Raw genomic sequence first — 20450 nt, forward strand, 5'->3', positions numbered from 1 at the left:
AATAAATAAATGAACACTCTCCCAAAACTGCACAATGCCAGGGCAGATCCAAAAGACATGAGAATGGTTTACATTTATCACATTGGCTTCAATATGGCTTTGTTAGAGAACACTAGAAATTTATGTTTAATATTGGGGGTGACAGAGAATTTTATTCAACCCTTCCAACAGTTTTCTCTCAAGCTACATGATGATGTAGTAGATTGCTGTGTTCTCCATACAGGCAGCCATTTATCTTGAGAAATATACACACCTAGTTCTTTTTTGCCCATTTCGCTTTAACATAATGTGCTGTATTTCCTTTCCTCTGTTGGTACTATGCAGATATTACTCTATATTTCTTTAAATTGTAGATTCCTACTATGGTTGGAGAATGGTTGCATAATGTTAAATTTTGTTCCATCTCCTGAAAACTCATAAAATTCCCATCTTTTTTTACTGTACACAGTGCTGTTATTCCATTTGGTATCCATTGTTTCTCATCTCTGGTCCAAAGTATCTCCAGGTTCTTCCTCTAATTTATATTTTTGTTCTATATTAAACCACAGTTTTCATATAATCTGTGTGATAACGTCTTCACTTTTGAGAAAACCTTTTACTTCATCTCCAGTGTGACTCTGAATTTCCTTTCCTTGAGCATTTGTTTGGATAACTTTGTTGGCTTTTAGGTTAGGAAGTTCAAGTTGGGGCCATTTCTATCTACATTTGAAAAAAGCAGCTTTTGGCCTCATCATACAGACTTGAAGCAAAAGGCATCATGAATAAACTATAGTTAATCAGTCAGTGTTTCGTTTTACATCCACAAACACTCCAAGGAGTAATTCTCGCTCACCCACATCACATCACTACAGCAGAAATGTTCCTCTCACCTGTTGTGCTGTTTGATTAGCGCCGTGACCCGGTCTGACTGTGAGCCGAGGTCTCTGGAGTATCGCACCAGGTCATTCAGTTGGCCTTTCAACTTCTCCGCCATCGGCTCGGCGCTCTGCAAGCCCTCCAGTATATCCTAAACGGCACAAATCAGACACCAGCTCAGTGTGTGTGTGACAAGGAAACACAAGCACCCAACGGATCTGCATGACACCCTCCAATAAGTCCGCTCGCATTCCTATTCACACCCTGCCTCAGTCGTTTTCGCTCTTCTCACATTCAAACCGCGCACACAGACGCTCAAACACATACTCACAGTGCTGCCTGTACAAAAGCATTGCTGTTCCTGGCGGAGTGTGGCAGGAAGGAGCTGTGGATAACGGTCTCCAGCTCGCCTCAGCGTGCCTCACATTCTGCACTCACACAGTCATGAAATCCTGTCCCATGAAATATGTACAAGCTCTCTCTCTCTCGCTGTGTGACTCTCACTCACTCTCTGACGTATGACGATTAAAACAACCCTCCCTCCCTGCTCCTGTGGACTCGCTGCTCCCGTCTCCCTCTTCTCCTTTCCTTTCCTCGCTCCCTCCTCCTACGGCGGTTCTACTTCTTTCTCTAGCCCACTCTCTCGCTCTCTCCTCTTTCTCTCTCCCTCCTCCCACTCCCTCCACTTATTCCCTCGCACACATTTTTCCTCCCGATGACTCTCTCACGCTCTCTCCCTGTGGAATTCAGCTGTCAGCCCTCACAGATGTAGAATTGGTTCAAACGCACACAAACAAGCGCGTAACGAAAACAAGGCCGGACACAGGAAACAGGCTGGAGAAGGAGGAGAACGAGAAGCGGAGGAGGGGAAAGAAAAAAAACCCAACTCCTCCTCTGTTCTTTAACAGCCCCAAATTGAGGAAAACCGGAGAAAGGCATGGCTGAAGAAGCCCGGAGGGGAAATATAGGGCTGAACGTGTTGGCACGGCCTTGACAATACAGAGAAATTGTCACACTGTAAACATCCTGTGGAGGTTAGAAACAGAGCAGCAGGGGAGGTGAGGAGCACAAGCATCTAAGAAAGAACCCCTGCAGCCAAGAAGGACATCTCAGCACACTTCAGTTCAACCAAGTTGGAGTATAGGCAGGAGAAACAATGAGGGAATGTTTGGGAGGGAGAGATAGTGGAAAATAATGGTTAAAAAAGACAAAGCGGGGAGGGGTAGAGGGGACAGCACGGAAGACAGAATGAGCAGGAAACCAGGGGAAGTGATGGGATTGTGGCTGTCACTTGTTCATCATTCCAGTAAAGCTGATTTACAAACTAATCTGTTTTTAGGATTTACAAATAGAATGGATAATTACTGACAGAGAAAGCAGGGCTAATTGCAGAGGGTCCTGTGTGTGTCTGTGTGTGTACTTTGTATTAAACAATGCTAATCATAGGACGGCAGCATAGCCGCTGTCAGCTTTCACCCACCCCAGCGAGTTTTTATTATTGATGCTGTTTTTTTAAATGCACCATTGTGAGAAAATGAACAGATAATAATTCAGGCTCTCTTGTCATTATGTTTATTTAAATTCTATAGTACCTTAGCCAGCTGCCATCCCTCCACGGCCTCCTCGCCGTTACTCTGCCCTTCAGCTTTAACCAGCTCCTGGCTCCACCCCCTCAGACGTCCATCAAACACTTTTAACTCTTCCTCCAACTGGGCGGTCAGACGGTTATATTCCTCTTCGGAAGCCGCGGCAGCGGACAGGGCCCCCTCCAAGCTATCCCGGGCCCTCAGAGCGGCCCCTTCCCATTGCTCCAGAGCGTGGGACAGCGCCCCCAGCTGTCGATCCATGGCCTCGCAGCCTCCCGCTGCCGTGTGCTCCGCTGTGGACGCCGCGCTGCGACGTACCCGGCTGAGGCGGTCGCGGCCCTCCAGAAGTCGACACTCCACACGCTCCTGGAGAGATAAAGAGGGTAGGTAGGTAAGAGACAAAGTTGCTACGGAAACTGTGGCTAAGGAAACCGCAATCTCTGGCTGTGCTGGTGTCTATTTAAAGCTGCCGTATAGTGTTTTCATCAGATGTCCCCTGCTTCATCACCTTACATGTTTATATCTACTTCTTTGATTCTGTCAGTGCACCAGTTATTCTGATTTGCTGTATTTTTAATTTCCATATCAGTAATATCGCTCTGTTAGTGATTTTTTTTCCCTCTCCTTCCATCTTCACCTCTTACTCTCTAAGGGAAAGCCAGGCAGATGATGTGAAAAACACTTGAGTGTGATGCGATAGCAGTGAGCTGATAGAGGGATTAAAAAGGGAGAAGATGGCTATGAAGATCAACCTTGACACTAAATAAAAAATGAAAACTAGCTTGTGTACACAAGACATCATATCTCCTCTTCTACTGTAATGCTTCACACAGCATAGCTCTGCTGACACACATTTATAATGTGATAATTAGTACCCATGTGTAAAATTTAAATGCAAATCAATTTTTCCTCACATATTTTCTCTCCTCTGTAATCACAGAGTTATCGAGCAGGGAAAGATTTAGCATTAAATTCATTGCTCCTTTTCTTTTTTCCTTTTACACACAACCATAAACCATATTATACTGCATTGGCAGTAAAATGCATCATGAGAGATTGAGATATTTGGCTCTGATATGGGAACAAGCTGAGAACCAATTCCAATTCCCCGCATAATTTGCTCTCCTTCATAGTGAGAATGTATTCATCAAATGGGTTCAGATAATTCAGCAATCAGTTATCTTCGCAAGAATTGGGTGTGGATTAAAAAAAACAAAACAAAACAAAGAACAGCACACACATTTCAAGCATGCAGAAGAGCCAAAGACAAAGTATTCTTAAATAAGTTAAACATTGCTTCCACACAAGAGTCGCTGATACTGCACTGAGAATCATTATGTCTATATTGGGTTTAAAGAGTTAATCCTTCTTTAATAGATGTGTAATTAGTGCCTGTTACACATCAATTATCCCAACAAATTCCTACAAGATGTCCAGCCAAGTTTTAATTCTCAAATAATCTAAGTTTATAACTAAAAGACAATTTAACCAACATGTACCGCATGCTGTTAACATGGAGTGGCTCAAGAGATTTCAGATTATGTCAAATAAATTTTAGATTGTTTAGCTGATACTGTTTTAGCATCCGTGTACTTGTGTTTTCCCTACAGTTTTATCACTTAATTTATGTGGGCTGAAATAATCTGCAACTCTTTATGATTTGTCCCCGAAAAAGGGCCGTAAGCACAGAATGGAAATGCTTGAGGTGACTAACAAATGTTTGTCTTCCTTACCCTAACTTCTGACAGTTTCTTTTTGATGGATGTGGAGTCTCCTGATGTGTCAGACCAGTGCTGTAGCTCCTCCCCTGCAGTCATTAGCCAATCAGTGAGCTCTCTAACGGCCTCCAGGTAGTTCTGGTGCTCCAACACCACTGCCTGTGCCAGACGTACTCTCTCCTATAGAAGAAACACAAAATGTGTACACGTTATATTACCGAAAGCCTTGATCAAGGTGAAAGAGGTTGATGGTCATCTACATTGTAAATTAATAAATAAAGGCAGATGTTTTGTACCTCCACCAAAGCTGTGAGGTTGTCAAACTGCACCTGCAGCTGGGTGCGAGCACCATGGTTAAAGCTGGCATCACCAGTCTTCTTGAAGAGTTCTCTGGCTTTTTCCTCCAGTGTGGACAGCGCCATCTGGTGGTCTTCTAGATCAGCCAGCAGAGCACGGAGTCTCTCCAGCTGTGAAGCTTTTTCTCTAGGTCCTGGCTGAGGGGTGAGAGGGGCACACACCTCCCGCTCCACAACCTCCATCCAGCAGCGCAGTTGGGCGGCACTCTCAAGGTATCCTCCCCACTGAGACACAGTCCACTCTAATCGACTGGAGACAGAACAGTAGATCTCTCATACACTTTTACAAATGGTGCAAAAAAAATAAATAAAAGAAAATAAAAAAACAAACACATGAAATCTTTTATAACTACATGTGTAGACTGCTTAATTTAAATCTTGGTGCATAAAAATCTTTTCACCTTTTTACTCTCCTGTACATTTGCAGCATTGCAGAAGAAGCACAAACTGGCAGTAATACTGGCTTATAGCCTTTCTCCCCTTTTATCAGGAGGTTCAAAACACACAAGGACACAGACACACACCCATAATTTTCCTTGCCATCTGTTACCCCTGCCTGTGCAAATAGTGCCAATATCCACATACTCACACACACCTCTAATTCACCTGCTACCCCTCGCCTCCTGTTATCCCTCTCCCCTTTCAACACAAACACACCGCACGTGTGACCCACTGTTTGCCATCCACCATTTAGTCCCTAATGGGATCAATTTTTTTTCTAGGAGGGGCCATAATTGGTCAATTAGACATACACACACAAACTGATGCACATGCATGCCGTCACGCACGCACACAAACACACCCGAGAGCACATACTAAGACACATCAGTCACAGTTGGAAAATGAGACACATACTTCTCATTATTTATTTAACCTAATGGTAATTAACAGCACCGACACATCAATCTGTGGTGATGAAAATAACCTGTTCCTAAGAGAGAATTTTTTTTTTTGGCAAACAGAAACATCCTCTCTTAAATGTTCATGGGCAAATGTTTCAGTGGCAGAGAAATGGGGATTGACTGGCATTTATATTGAGCTCATCTAGTCTCACTGACCAGTCAAAGTGCTTCACTCTACAAGCCAAATTTATCCACACATCCATACAGTGCTTTTTGAATTTTAAGCACTTTATCTGCATCACATCCATGGCCAATTTAGAACCAGGAATTAGCCTAACATGCATATTTTTGCATACCTTGAGGAGTACTCAGAGGAAACCCACCCACGCACAGAGAGAACATGCAAACTCCACACAGAAAAGCCCCGGTTAGGGTTCAAACGTGGAAACTTCTTGATGTTAGGTGACCGTGCTAACCAAAGTGCTTTATCCAAAAGCATACATGTATTCTATAACTGCATGCAAAATTTGTTAAAGGTAGGAATGCTTCTTTACTCATTAGATTATCATTTGTAGTTTATAACAAATTGCAGGTGATAGTTAAAGTGAGTAGTTGTACCTATGGCAACTCATGGCTGTCACAAGCAGTGTAGCCCATGCGTCCTCCAGTTCCTGCAGCTGAGAGCGAACCACTTCCTGTCCGGCGGCGCCATAGCTGCGCAGGGCGAGCTCACCTTTACCCATTGCCATATTTAACTTGACCTCACCCTCTCCCTTCAAAAGCAGGATATCCTGTGCAAACAGACATTCAGAGTAAAAAATAAAAATAAAAAATATATAAATATATCTTAAGCAAACAGCCCCCTCTTGTGTTCACTGGAAAAACTAGATTGTAATAAAGGTGAATTACCTAAATAAAGAATACATGCAGATGTAGTCTTGTTGTCCTCTCACCTGCACCGTCTCCAGCCTTTGCTCTAACTGCTCTTTGGTCCCCATCGTGCTGTCGACTGTACCCAGTCGCTCCTGGATCTCCTCCAGCCAGGCCCAAACCCCCTGGAGAGTGTCTCCAAAAGCCTGGCTCTCCTGGCAGCCTCTGAGCCTCTCCCTGGCTGCCTTCAGTAGGGCCTGGTGCTCCATCTGTAGCTGGCCTGTTACTCTGACCTCTCCTCCTGACCCGCGGCCTGCCTCAGATAGAGCCTGGGCTTCCTGGCAGAGTTGCTCAATAGATTCCCTTACAAAAGAAATTGATATATTATTGTTCTGAATATTCAGTAACTTATGCTGTGACATATATAGCATATGGCCACAGACACCCTCATATACAAACCTTCTTTCTGTCAGTTCCTTATGGAGTTGCTCCATCCTCTCCAGCTCTTCTGTGGTGTCTGGGGCACCTTGCTGGCTTTCTCCCCCAAGAACTGGCTCAGCCTTAAGACTGAGATCCATCTGCTTTAGCCAGTCTCTTATACCCTGCACGCAGTCGTCAAAACTATGGGAAAAGAGGGGAAGGAAGAAAAAAAAAGAATTAATGAGAGCCATATTTCTATTTGATTCAAATTCGTTTGTATAAAAGCAAGAAATAACCATAAATGAGGGTGTTACTTTTTCAGAAGGCCAACGCTCTCCTCCAAGTCCAGCTTGCTCTGATAACAACCATCCAGAAAGCTCCTCCACTCTCGCTGGCAGGCAGAGAGGTTCTCTTGAACCTGCACTGCTCCAGCTTTAGGTAGGTGGAGCTGGAGTTTCCCAGCCTCTTTAGAAACCTGAGAGAGGCGTTCCTCACCCTCTGAAATCCGCTGAAGTGATACCTGTGAACATAGGATGCGTCTCTAAATAAAGAGCCAAAATCTTCAGACCAGGACTTTTTTGTGTGTTTTCATCCATTTAAACAACTCAAAGTGTTTATTATTTACAAGCCCAGTGTAACTTATGACTTATACTAATAAATTATGTGGAAGGTACAGATATATGTTTCTAAAAATACAAATTGTTTATACTGTAGCATGCTCATATCAAAAAGTCAACCTCCTTAGAACTTTTAAGTGGAATATGCACTTCATAGCCCTTACATCTGCACAGAGAAAAAGAGCAACAAGTAACGTACCTTTAACCTTTGTAACTTGGCTCCTAGGAGGACAACATCTCCTGACGGGTTAGAGCATTCTTTCAGCTCCAACTTGAGAATCGCTAGCCAGGATTTGAAGTCTTGGACAAGCTCTGATTGAGGGAACAGGAAGAAGAGATGAGTTAAAAGCTGAAGAAACATACAGCGACAAGTCGAGGAAGACGGATATGTTGCAGATTATGGCAGAAAAAACATTTTAAAGTGAAGAAACCTGAATAAGAAGTGTGAGAGCAGGCAGTGTGTTAAGGCAGATGGAAAGTGTGGGCGTGTCCACGCTATGGAGTGCTAGGTTGCCTTGGCAACAAGCCCAAAATGAGTCCCTCGAGAGCAGATGTGACGAGAGCGACATTACTCTCCGAGGCACAGGTGTGTGTCGGCGCAGTGAGAGTGCACCAGTGTACCTGACAGCATGTGTGTCAATGGAGTGTGGGCTGTAGTGGGCGGATTGAGTGCGCTCTGGGGAAAATGTAGGATAATCAACAGCAAATCTGTTGCACTACTAACACGAACAAATGGCTCTGCTTCGTGTAACAGTGCAATGTTTGATTGGGTGATTATGGCATTTTAAGTGTTATTAAAAATTTTAATTTGTCCTCATCAGGGAATAAGTTATTGCGGCTACTTACTATTACTGATAGATAAGATCGCTCGGTGCATCAGAATGAAGAAGAATTAAGCACCTTTTGTAAATTAGCTGATACATCATCAACGCCACAAACAAAATCTGAGCAAAACTGATGATCGCTTACCGTTGAAATGGAGCTGCAGACCGTCCTGCAGGTTTCCTCTGGTCTTGGCACAGCGTTGGGAAACGGTCTCGGTTCGTTTGGCAATGGAGGTGAGATCAGACGAGAGGCGTGACAGCTCCTCAGAGGGATGCGATCTGCACAGAGCAGTCAGGGCATCTCTAGCCGAGTCCATGTCTGCCCTCTGCTGCTGCACGACACTCTGCAGGTCCTGGAAATGGACCACAGTGAGAAATTATGCAAATAATTCTGCACGTTTATAGCTATGTGCTCTGTATGTGTTGTACTGTGTCTATCCTGCAAATGTGTCCTAAGGCAACAGTCTCTTCTAGCAGAACAGATGCTGATCTGTTGCTGGTTTGACATCTGTCCTCCAGAAAAGCATCACTAATCAGGACAGGCGTTTTCCTTCAGGAATCAAAATTCTATGATGTAAACATTTCTTTCCTTCTTAAAGGAAAGAACACCTACTACACCGCCTATGGTGCTCAGATTTTTATTAGGGAAATACTTTTGAGGAGTTTCCTGCTAGAATAACAATAATTAGCACATTATGATTAGTTCCTCTAACTAATTAGGTAATAAGCTAGTTGTAGGTGTGTAAATAAAATAAACTTTGTACAGTTTTTTGTGAGTTTTTCTGTCTTACTGAAGGAACTGATAATGCCATACCTTAACAGTGCCAATGTCTTCAGGGGAAGTAGTTTCGGTGAGGTCCGATAAGGAACCCTCGACTGCCTCCAGCCGCTGGGCCATCTGGGACATGAGGTCCTCCAGTCGCTCTTTCTGGAAACTGAAGTAGGTCAGAGTGTGCTTGGCCTGATTGTACACCTCCTCAGCATGGGCCATTTTCTTCCTCAGATCTGATTGCAGGACCTGACGTGTGAGAATCAGTTTTAGTCACATTTAAACAACACAAGAGTATGTTTAATTATTGGTCCAGTACGGTTTCATAGATTTGATTTACGGTTTCATAGATTTGTGACTATAAGTTCCTCCTGAGTAGAAGGTACAGATACTTTATTTGTCTTCAGCTCAACTGAGAGCGCTTATTTGTAAAGTTTAAGTCAATCAAGAGGCAATTTGGAGCAGAAATTCTAGGAGTAAAGCATGAACCACATAAATCAGATGAAAGTAAATTACACAGGGATCAAGGACCATGGCTTTGTCCAAGATCACAGAGGGATTTATCACTATTTTGTTTGTTCAAAGCCCTGGCCCTATAAATGGGGGAAAAAACTGATGCACTCTTCCAGGCAGCCAGCAACAGGGGGAATTAGTACTCCTGCAGAGGACTGAGGGAAGTGGAAGGGAGAGGCAGTATAGCATAGCAAATTAATTGGAAGAATAATGAAGATAAATGTGACTTCTGTAATGTGCTGTACTATGGTAAGGAGAGACGGCCACGAAAGAGACCCCGAATTAATAGAACGGTTATTTATAAACAAGAAAAAACTGAGAAAAAAAATATTTTAACCACAGGTGTCATAAGCTAAAAATAAATAGGTAAGTCAATAAATTGTGTTGTAACGTACATGGGTGTAAATATGCTGTTTACACCACTACAAAACATGTTCTAAACACACACAGCAGAGCTTGACTGACACACTAGTACTGCCCCTTGGCTACAGCAATTAAATGGCCCCTCCTTTTATCTGCCACGGCTGTCACCTAATCCTCCTGATGTGTCTCTGTCACATAATCCTGCCGGTTTTGCTGCATGTACATTAATGCACTGAGCTTCTGCACACCGTCTAACGTTTATAACTGCTTAGCACTCTCAAATGTCCCTCTGAAGCTCTTACTGGTAACACAACAAGAGCACAACAGCAGTGGCAACAGGTGTAGATGAGAGGAGGAGGGTTACTGGATGCAGGAAGACTGAACCAAGGCGCAAAAAAAAGGTTGTCAGCACTGGATGTTTCAGTGTCTACTTATTCTATACGCGAAATCTGCACATGATCAGAGAAGAAGTCTGGGTTCCACATATTGTGGTTTTAATCTTTGATGAATAATACCTTGCATTATTTTTCTCTTCTCCTATACATTTACCTGCATTTGTAATGGGATTTCCTGCAGTTTGGCTCGAGCCTTCAAATCTGCCACTCTCTCCTCCAAAACATCCAGCATGTGCTCCCTCTTTTCAACCTCCTCCTATGAATCAAAGTGCAAGACAATGAAATAACATTCACCGTCATCTGAGCAAACATTCATTTGCGCACACTTTCACGCAGCGTACTCTGACCTGAAAGGACGCAAGCTGGGCCTCTGTCTTCTCCTTGTCACTGAGACTGGCGACAGCGTCAGTTAGATCAGCGATGGATCCACTGGTCCACTGGTTGATGTCATGCTCTGCGGCCTTGAGGTCATCCCAGAGTTTCACACAGTAGCCTAATCTTTCTGTATTGGTTTGTATTTTCTCTGCGATCTTAAAAGAGAAAAAGAGAGACCAGGACACTATGTGAGGTATGTAAGAGAATAATGCATCTCAATCAAGAGGAGAGGAAGGCCCACCTCCTTTGTGTTTGGCTTTCTCTCTGTAACAGGGGATGTATGCTTTACAGGGAGATGGAAGAAAATCGCTGCCTAATTAGTCTGACAGATGTGCAAGTGAGAAGCGAGAGAGAGAGACAGAGATGCAGATAACCTGTCTAGACTTATTTATTTCTCTGTCTCATTTCGACAGCTGAGCAGACAACAACAACTCAAAAGAGGAGAAAATGTAGATAAAAGAAAAGAAAAAGCAGAGAAAAAATATAATTGAAAAAAGTGACGGTGCAGGTGTTCAGCAGAGATGAATGTTTTTTTATACTCACACAGATTTGTTCATACCCTTCATAGTTATTATTGTACTTCAGGCCCAGACTCGGGGAAAACACCATTTATAGTTTATGGATTTTTTTTCAGTTTTTTATTTAGATGTGGAAAATTCTGGGAAACTTTTTGATGTTACAAAAATATTTCACTTCAAAACACCTGAAATAACAGAAAGTCAGTATTGTGCATTTATCTTTACTAAAGACTACTCACCGCCAGCCACTGCTCTCTAAGTGTCTCTGTGTCTCTCTGGATGGAGGACATTTCACAGTTGGGAACCTTCTCCAGCTCCCTCTGCAGGTCCTCGACCGTCCTGATGAACTGGTCCATGTCTTCCTGTTTTTCTCTCAGTTCATCTTTTATGGCTTTATGCTGAAGAGAACACAGCAAGGGAAATGGCAACAGGAGGGAGAGATACTGTTCAGTGGGGAGGTAAGTTTCTGAGATTTGGTTTGCTAAATAAATATAAGACAAGTTTCTTCTTCCTCCACCTCCTGTTTTTTTCTAATATACAATAAAAACAGTCAAACCACAGAGAAAGCTGTGAAACTTTTCAGACTAATTTCCTTGATGAAAACAGATTATTACTCACTTAAAACTCATTGAATTACCAGAAAATGACACTAAAGCTGATTTTTCTTCTTAGCTCATAAAAACATTATTACATAAGTTTTCATACAAAAAATAAAATCATACTTGGATCTATCATATCCGGTTTTAACAGTAGTAGATATTTTAACTCATTATAGTAGGTAAAATCATAATGAATAAACACTTTCGACCATCAAAAGTTCCAACAAGTCATAACAATGAAAAAAAAAAATCTTTGAGAGGAATGGATACTGTCCTTTTTGACTCCATAACAAGGCTCACAATTAAAGTTACCAATTTGATTGCTATATAAATTACTACTGTATAAATTCTTTAAAATTAACAATAGGTTCATTTCATGTTAGCTCATCAAATCCCTCACACCAATCAATAGATCTTCTCAAAAACATCTTTTCAAATGCTTTTCCTAGTAGCCCTTTTAAAAATCGTGCTATTAAAAAACTACTTAAGCATGGCATTCAATTGTTATTAAGTATCTGGTAGTATGGCTCTATGAACATGAGGATAACTTAAGCTAACATACAATGATGTAACTCCAATCCCCGATGCCAGATCTGTGGAAATCATAATTTTGAGTTGATGAACTGATGTTTGTTGATAATTTCTCATATACAGGGCACATCTTTTTAAAAAAAAAAAAACCCAGTCCAAATCAGGTGAAAGGTTTTACAGAGATTACAGATCGAATATGAAACCCCTACCACAAAACAAAAACCCACATTTAGACCCAACTTCAGTATAATTTCTTCAGCCATGACACCATGTACAAAATATAAACTCACTTAATTAGAAGAAGCAGATTTCTCTTAATATTATATATTATATCCCAAATTTCTGATGATCATTTTTCACATTTTGTCATTATGAGTTTTATAAGGCACTCATTTTTATGTATAGCAGCCAAAGACTGTTTTGAAAGCAGAGCAAGATGTTTTCATTCAATTTATCCACCCTTCACAGCCAAGTTTTTTTCTGGCCAAGAAGAGAGCATGTGTGCTGGGTGCCTTTGCAACTATCCCTAATCACAAAGTAGATTGGTAGACCTATAAAAAATTGAAGCACCTGGGTCAAGTAGTTTTCTAGTTAGTGGATTTTTTAAATGTCCCTCATCCCTTGAATTATTTATTTTGTATTTATTTAGAGAAATTACTTTTCCTTGTATATTTTTCCCCAAGCAATTCTGTGATGGTCATTTTTTTTAGTCTGATGCACAGAAATGTAATAATTCAATACTTTTCTGAGAATAAACATAAACTACTGACTTGCGTGAAAGTCCTTTTGGCTTCCTGAGCACTGTGGTTGTGGTCGGGCAGATTGTGAGCGACGGCCTGAGCGCTCTCCATGAGTGTGGTGAGGATCGACTTCAGGTGGTGGAACTGGCGAAGAAGATCTAACACAACTCCACTGTGTTCCTGACTGCATGTTAAAACAAATCAGAAAACGTCAAATATATTATTTTTTTTAAAGCAGGTGGTAAAAGATGAAAAAAAAAAACAGATGGGTGAGAGAAAATTAATCTCTTACCTGTTGATGATTAGCGTCCTGACGTTATCCCAGGCTGTCTTCACCAGAGCTACCTCCCTGAGTGCTTCTCCTGCCAGCTCACTGTCTCTCTGGGCCAGCTGGTTTCCCTTTTCTTCTAACCACCGTTGCGAGTGCTGCAGGGACTGGAGCTCATCCTCCAGCTGGACAAAGAAACGCATCCTGGGAGAATAGATGCAGAAGAAAACAATGGAGATTAGTAGCCTGCTTCCAACATATTACATCTCAATTTCCAGGAGATTAAATTTGTCTGCCTGTATGTTGGCTTCTGTAATAGACAATAGACTCTGGCATACAGTAGATCTTTGAATCAAAGGTTCATAGTAGGCAGTAGAAATGCAAAAAGTAGGAATGAAGCAAGGACTGACAGCATTATTACTACTGAAAGCCGACATTACCAACTGTGCTGATACTATGAATACTGATATATTTACTGGGCTGAAGTGTCAAAATTAAAATGAATAAACCTGTTGTGAAAGGCCTGTACAGAGCTCTCTCTGATGCCCTCCTGTCTTGCATCGTCCAACAGTTTCTTCAAATTCTTCATCACTTCTTCTCTTCTCTCTCTGAAGGAGCTCCACAAAGCCCCTAAAGCATCCGCTTCACTTTGTCTCCACCCCACACCCCTCTGCACCTCCTCCAGAGCCATTGTCAGGGCCACCGCCTGTCCTCTGCAAGATGTTCTTCCCTGAGGATGGCTGGCATCTTTAGATCCCCTCCACTCTGCTCCACACAGGTGCAGATGTGCTTTGCTCAGCTGCCCATCTAACCCGACAGCTTCAGCCTCTAGTCGGGCCACTTCTTTAGCCACCTCTCCTATTTTGCGATGCAGCTCTTCAGCTTTGGAAGGGTCCCAGCTCCCTCTGCCCTCCACAGCCTCATGAAGGCGACGCACGGCCTTAGCAGCCATTTTATGCTTCTCGAGGAAAGTGTTTAACTCGGTCAGGCACTCTTTACGAAGCAGCAGGAGACGTTGGGATTCACTGAGAGGTTGCAGGCAGTCCTCTCTCCATGCCTGGAGCTGCTCTTGGGCCTCTGGGGTGGAAGAGCAAAGCAGGAAGGACTCTTTTTTATGGAGAGTCTCTCTCAGTGATGCATTCTCCTGTAGCTGTGCCTCATGCTCCTGCAACACGATTGTTCAATTAGACACATTTATGTGAGCTCCAACAGCAATTGATGCAAACTTGTTTACTAAAACTGCTCCAATATACATACAGCCTATAAAGGACATCAGTGCTGACAGCAAGTTATTGATCTCTCACCTTCAGCTTAATAAACACAGCCTCAAGATCAGCAATATCAACCTGGGAAGAGCTTCTCAAGAGAGACAGGAAGTTTTCACTCCACTGGGTAAGGGGCAGCAGTGCCTGATCAAACTGCTCCAAGTGCTCCAACTGCAGCTTCAACCGCTTTATCCTAAAAGTGAGGGTGGGAAAAGCATGGACTGAGAATATGGAAGTGACTGTTTTAAATGTAAATTTAAAAAAAAAATTCTAGGATCCATTTACATACTGTAACCCAGATGTAAATAAGCTATATCATAATCAATCACCCTAAAAAATACCTGCGTAATATGCTGTTCTTCACAGAAGCGCATCTCTCCTGTAGTTGTGTGAGATCATCACTGAGCTCCTGGATACGAGCTTCGGGTGCCGTGGGGTACAAGCAAAGGCCGAGATTCACGAGACCCTGAAGGAGAGTCTCGTGTGACACCGTCTCTACCTGCATTTCCTGGATAGGCATATCATCAATGCAAATTAGATAAAATAACAAAACTTTCTTGTAGAAACAAATACAGAAAAGTAAAAAGATTTTACCTGCACATTTTGTAATTCATTCCTAAGCTTTACTTTATCTGCAGAGAGCAGTTCGGTGTCTGGGCAGCACACAGACTCACACCTGTCCAGCCAGCTTTTCATGGACAAATTTTCCTTTTCATATCTGTAGATGCAGATGTTGCATGTATTAAAATCAAGGAAAATATAAGTTGCATCCCCTTAGGACACACACAATTACAAGTTCACTTTTTTTTTTTCTTAAATCTGACCAAACCCTAGTATCAGTGACAAGGTCATAATGGGGCAACCATATCTTCCCAGTGCACCCAGTGCTGGAAGTAATCCCTTATACATATACCTGCAGGATACAGGATGAGGCTAACTGCAGAGACACTAAGCCGAACACACACACAAACAGACACACATAAACTCTGCTGAAGTTTAGTGGCAAAAACATAATTGAGTTCATTTCAAAAAGAGTCACCGGCTGGGTAAATAAAAGGAAGCGCTAAAGCTTGGGCAATTTAAACAGCCAGCATGTGGCTAGATCATTATTTTCTCCTCACGCTTAAACAGAAAAGAAACAATCACTCCGGTGAAGGACTATTGTGTGACAAAAGAAAGCGATAAGAAAGCATATAATTAGAATAGAAATGCACTGGCTGACAGGGGGACAGACAAGATCTCGCTCTTCCACATCACACTAAGATGAGAGACAGATTCAGAGGAATAAAGAGGAAACTGGCACAGAGAGAAGCAGAAACAGCACATGCACAATAGAAGGGAAAATGGCATTTGCTTATTCAACTGCAGGTGTGTGCTAATGGAGACTACAGATGTTTCTCAAAAAATGACTCATAACATATTTCTCCATTTTTATAAATGTACTTTTTGATTTTATGGTTTTTTTTTTCAATGTGGCAAAATCTGAAATATTCAAACAGGCCTGTTGTAGGTGTTTATCTATACGGCACCAAATCACGACAACAGTTGCCTCAAGGCGCTTTATATTGTAATGTAAAGACCCTACAGTAATACAAAAGTGTTGAAGGGACACATACACCCGAAACCCTGCTTTGGGCCATACCAAAGCACAATAAACTCTAAACACTAAACTAAATGGATAAATCTTCACACATTACAGTGAACAGTGACTCATGCCTTCAGTTTAACAATTAACACTATTTTCTCATTGTCTAGCATTTGTCTCTTCTATCCCAGACAAACACTGACTTTTTCCTGTACTAATGCTATTTTTCCAAAAGGTCTAGGACACTGGTATCAACATAAGAGCCCGGGGCCAGAATTGGCCCGGCAATTTCTCCAATCTGGCCTGCTGGGACAGCTTTGGAAAACATGAAGGAGATGATATATTTTTAGACTTTTAACTGTATTTTTAGATGTTTTGCAGCTTTTCCTGCTGTTAAAGACCTCCCCACAGTGATTTTTATTACCATTCATATTCAGTAATAGATAAACAAGCAAATGACAGAAAACTTTATCGTGTAGAAAAACTAAGATATGCTGTTGAAATTGCACTTCTTTATCTTTTATTAATATATAAAAGGGAAATAAATGTGTAGTTAATCAACTTTACACTAACACAAAGTTGATGTGGCCCTCCAGACAAAATGAGCTTGACATCCCTGGTCTAGGACAAAAGCAACCACATTTTGCAGTTTATTGTACCTCTGCCACAGAGCTAGAAGGCTCTCTAACATAGATTTCTTTTCTGAAGCCTTTTCCATCAACTCTCTCTGCTGCTTCTGGAGGTTAGCCACTTCTTCCTCCAGCTGGCTGCCCTCTCCAAGCCTTTTTGTGGCAGAACACAGGGCCATAAGCCTGGGCTTCAGAAGCTCAACAGTCTGGCAGACCTCCTGGGATAAACACAAAAATACTTGTTATCAACTGCACATTAAGTAAACCCTTGAAAATACAACATAATAACATGGTGCCACTCTGAAAAGGAAGCCAGTGATACTTATTCATGTATCAAAGAGGTGCCAAGTTGTGCTCTTACAATGTGATCCTGGAGGGCTTTGTAGGTCTCTAATGATGATACGCAGCATGTGATCAGACAGTCCAGTTTTTCATTCAGATCACTAACTGTTTTCTTAACCTGATAATAAAAATAAAAAAGTCCGTTTGTATTGTGTAATAAAATACCTTTAATAAAAGTCATAAATTGTGTGATGCTCTAAACCTGTTCAAGGTTATCATTGCATCTCTGCCTGTAGGAGGCGCTCTGGTTGAGCTGCACGCCAAGCTGCTCTGCTCTCCCCTTCAGCTCTTCCCAGTATTGTCTCGTCTGGTTAAGTTGCGCCCGGATGCTACCGGCCTCTCCAGAAGTCACAAACCTGGACAGAGCCTCGCAGTCGGCCTCCATGAGGACAAGAACCGCCTTTCTCTCCTCTAAAGCTTCCCCCACGGCCTGGAGAGATGCAATAAGAGAGGAATTCAACGAGGGAAAGCATACAGGAAATTACGACGATAAAAGATCGCTCTTTCAAGAAGAAATTTATTTTCAAACTGAGAAGAAAAAAAAGGCAGATGATGGCAGTATCCTTTTTTTTTTCTAAAAACCATCATGAGAGTGACAAGTCTGGGATTAGGCATGCCAAGATTATATTTTATTAAATATGATCAATTTATTTCCTTTAAATTCCAGCCTCTGCTACAGCACTGACCCAATTTCCCTTGGGGTTAGATTAAAATTTAATCTCATTTCATCATAATCTTAATCATTTTGGGCCACAGTGATACTGTAAACTACAGACACAAGACCAGACAGCAATGTGACTCCAGTTTAACTGAAGCAACCAAAAAATATGATGAGTATTTACTTGTGAAGATATAAAAAATATTTAAGGAGTTGTGTAAAAAGTGTGCAGTGAACTGCCTCACCTTTGACTGACCTCCAATTGGAAACCTTGTGATCAGGTATACAATGTAATGCTGTGATAGAAATATAGACCTGCACAAACCTCTACAGCGCTGATGTGTTTGTCTAAAGGATCAGAGGAGGAGAAAATGTTGACAGCGTCCAGCTCCTTCTGTTTCTGATTGATCCAAAGAAAGAAGGCCGCTGATTCACTGCTGAAGCGCTCCCACCACACAAATATCATCTCCAGCTGGACAACACTGGGACACATGAGATTAGGCAACAGCCCAAGGTCAGAATATTGGAATGAAAACAAACAACCAGACAATAACATGGATGCAATTTGCAGGTGAATGCCAGACAGACATCATATGTTGGCAAAATACAATTTCACATTTTGATACTTTAGGTTTTTTCAGACTAATATCACAAGTTAGTTTTTACACTTAAAGCTCATTATTGGGCACTCGTAAAACTGCCGGTTAAGGCCCGTACCACATTTCAGACCTTTATTGCATGTAATAGAAGAAAATAGTCAGACATACTTCTTGTTGAGGTGGTCTTGAAGTTGTGCGATTGCTTCTCTGGTGGACTGCGCCTGCTGCAGGAGAAGAGTCTGAGTCTTCGGACCAAGCTGAATGTCTTCTGCTTTCTCTGAGAGGAGATCTGCTCGTATAGAGTACTCCTCGACCTCCGTGAAGAGTTCCTATAGACCGAAAAACAAGCAGTTACACAACATGACCAAATACAGGCTAATAAATCAGAATATGAATGCATGCACGTTTTGCACATACACACCTTGTTATGCTTCAGTTCAATTTTCAGGCTGTCCAAGCAGTTGAAAAGGAGTTCCTTGTGCAATTCATTGTCAGTATTGCTGATGAACCTCCAAACTGTTTCTCTTTCTGCTTCGAAACTTTCCCAGGAGCTCAGCGTTGCCTTGAAGTGACAAAGAAATGAAAGAGTAACGTTAGTAGGTACAAATTCAGACCTGATGATAACATGCACTATTTACACAAAGGAGATGGGCACTGTAATATTTACTGCCATTCTCCTGATTTCATCTGTAAGCATAGGGTATTTTACGACAGCAGATGATCTGCTGTCTTAAAATACACCGACATTTACTTTTAATTTTCTGATCAATTCACGGATAACGACAAGTGTACAAAGAAATCACAAAGTAACAAACAAAATTAACGTGCAGGATAACAGTCAGCAATAGGCTAATCAATTATCACAGCGGGAATGTGTGTGGATGATCAATGACACTCACACGTGCAAACACCAGGGCGCCGACATGAGAAAAATCTTGGCTCTGCCTACCTGCAGACTTTGCTCCTTTGCCCCTGATTTGTGGTCAGCCTCACTGAAAGCTCCTTCCAGCTCCCGTAGAGATTGACTGAGCCCCTCCCCTTTCTGCAGCTGGCGGCAGTGGGACACCAGAAGCTCTGCCTCTCTCCTGTTAGCATGCAGGTGCTTTAGGTGTTGCTATAACACACAGACACAAAAACAACATGCTATTTTGTGAGCAACCTTGATTTTGCTTTGCCTTGCTCAAACCATTCATAATGTAAACTGTTAAACAGTTAAATTAAATACAAAAGAGACTTTCAAACATGGAAACCAAGTTGTTACAAGTGCATTTGTACTAAACAAATACCTGGTGAATAAGGTAAAGTTGTTTGGCTTCCTCCAAACCCTCAGCATCCAGGATTCTGCCTATCTGCTCCTCAGCCTCTTTTCGGGCCCTCAGAACCTCCTCCAGAGCACCATGAATCTCGTCCCTCAGCTCCTCATACTGGAACATGGCAGAGCCCTCATCACCCAGCTGTGGCAAAAAGGTCATTGGATTATTTTTTGATGAAAATTTTCAGTACGGAAGAGAATATTCAGCACTTATCCTGGAATACCTGACAGAGTGAAGAGTAAACTGCCCGCAGGTCAGTTGAGAGTTTAGCCAAGGCTGCTCTTTGCCTTTGGACTTCCACTTCAGAGCTAACTTCAGACAGCACAGCAAGGCGGCTCTTGAGCCACAGCAGACTCTCCTCTCGAGTATCCACTGCTTCCTGTAGTGCCTGGAATTGATGGAAGCACTAGATGTTAACTGAAGTTGAAGTATAGCCTAATCTCAGTGCCTAAAGCAGCAAATGTAGCCCACTAGCTCACCTGAACAGCAGCATCAAGTTGCTCCTGATGACGGGAAGTTATTGCTGTTCCTCTTAAGAGCCTCATTTGCCTTTTTTGAGATGAGAGCCAATCAGAAAGCTCGCAGAACCTAAAATAAAAATGGACCACTGAGTTCTGCATTTGCTTTAAATCACTTTAAATCTGTGCTTTTTGCCCATCTTTACCTCTCATTCCACTCTTTCCATTTATCAGGGTGCTGCTCCAGCTTGAGGTGGGTGCTCTTTATCTGCTCTGTAACCTCTTCTACGGCCCTTCTAGTGCAGTCAAGCATTCGATAAGCTTGGTCGTTGTCAGGCAACTTGTAACACAGATCCTCCATGTTTCTAATCCTCCTCTCGCTCTGAATTAAAGGTTTGCGTTCCCTGAAGAAAGTCTGAGGAAGAAGAAAAAAAAAGAAAAT

At 42.2% G+C, this 20450-nt stretch overlaps 1 protein-coding gene across 2 annotated transcripts in view; it reads right to left on the reverse strand.

Annotated features, from left to right (window-relative positions):
* Positions 1–20450, reverse strand: part of syne1a (spectrin repeat containing, nuclear envelope 1a) — a 142346-nt gene that overhangs the window by 81923 nt on the left and 39973 nt on the right. For both annotated transcript variants that reach the window (XM_085247598.1, XM_085247597.1), the window contains exons 26-56: positions 20215–20423; positions 20030–20138; positions 19774–19938; positions 19524–19691; positions 19187–19351; positions 18659–18799; positions 18406–18566; positions 17964–18120; positions 17183–17410; positions 17000–17098; positions 16669–16856; positions 15019–15142; positions 14766–14932; positions 14464–14617; positions 13669–14324; positions 13184–13363; positions 12922–13075; positions 11261–11419; positions 10476–10658; positions 10283–10384; positions 8903–9106; positions 8234–8441; positions 7464–7576; positions 6962–7167; positions 6687–6848; positions 6311–6590; positions 5976–6148; positions 4456–4765; positions 4175–4339; positions 2448–2807; positions 870–1006 (exon numbers count right to left, since the gene is read on the reverse strand). In XM_085247598.1, coding sequence (XP_085103724.1) covers positions 870–1006; positions 2448–2807; positions 4175–4339; positions 4456–4765; positions 5976–6148; positions 6311–6590; positions 6687–6848; positions 6962–7167; positions 7464–7576; positions 8234–8441; positions 8903–9106; positions 10283–10384; positions 10476–10658; positions 11261–11419; positions 12922–13075; positions 13184–13363; positions 13669–14324; positions 14464–14617; positions 14766–14932; positions 15019–15142; positions 16669–16856; positions 17000–17098; positions 17183–17410; positions 17964–18120; positions 18406–18566; positions 18659–18799; positions 19187–19351; positions 19524–19691; positions 19774–19938; positions 20030–20138; positions 20215–20423 — 5987 coding nt within the window. The remainder of the gene's footprint in view (positions 1–869; positions 1007–2447; positions 2808–4174; positions 4340–4455; positions 4766–5975; positions 6149–6310; positions 6591–6686; positions 6849–6961; positions 7168–7463; positions 7577–8233; positions 8442–8902; positions 9107–10282; positions 10385–10475; positions 10659–11260; positions 11420–12921; positions 13076–13183; positions 13364–13668; positions 14325–14463; positions 14618–14765; positions 14933–15018; positions 15143–16668; positions 16857–16999; positions 17099–17182; positions 17411–17963; positions 18121–18405; positions 18567–18658; positions 18800–19186; positions 19352–19523; positions 19692–19773; positions 19939–20029; positions 20139–20214; positions 20424–20450) is intronic.

The sequence above is a fragment of the Mchenga conophoros genome, linkage group LG15, assembly GCF_057382185.1.
Source record: "Mchenga conophoros isolate Kocher_MC1m ecotype Shallow Benthic linkage group LG15, M_conophoros_male_GT1.1, whole genome shotgun sequence".
NCBI classification, from domain to species: Eukaryota; Metazoa; Chordata; class Actinopteri; order Cichliformes; family Cichlidae; genus Mchenga; species Mchenga conophoros.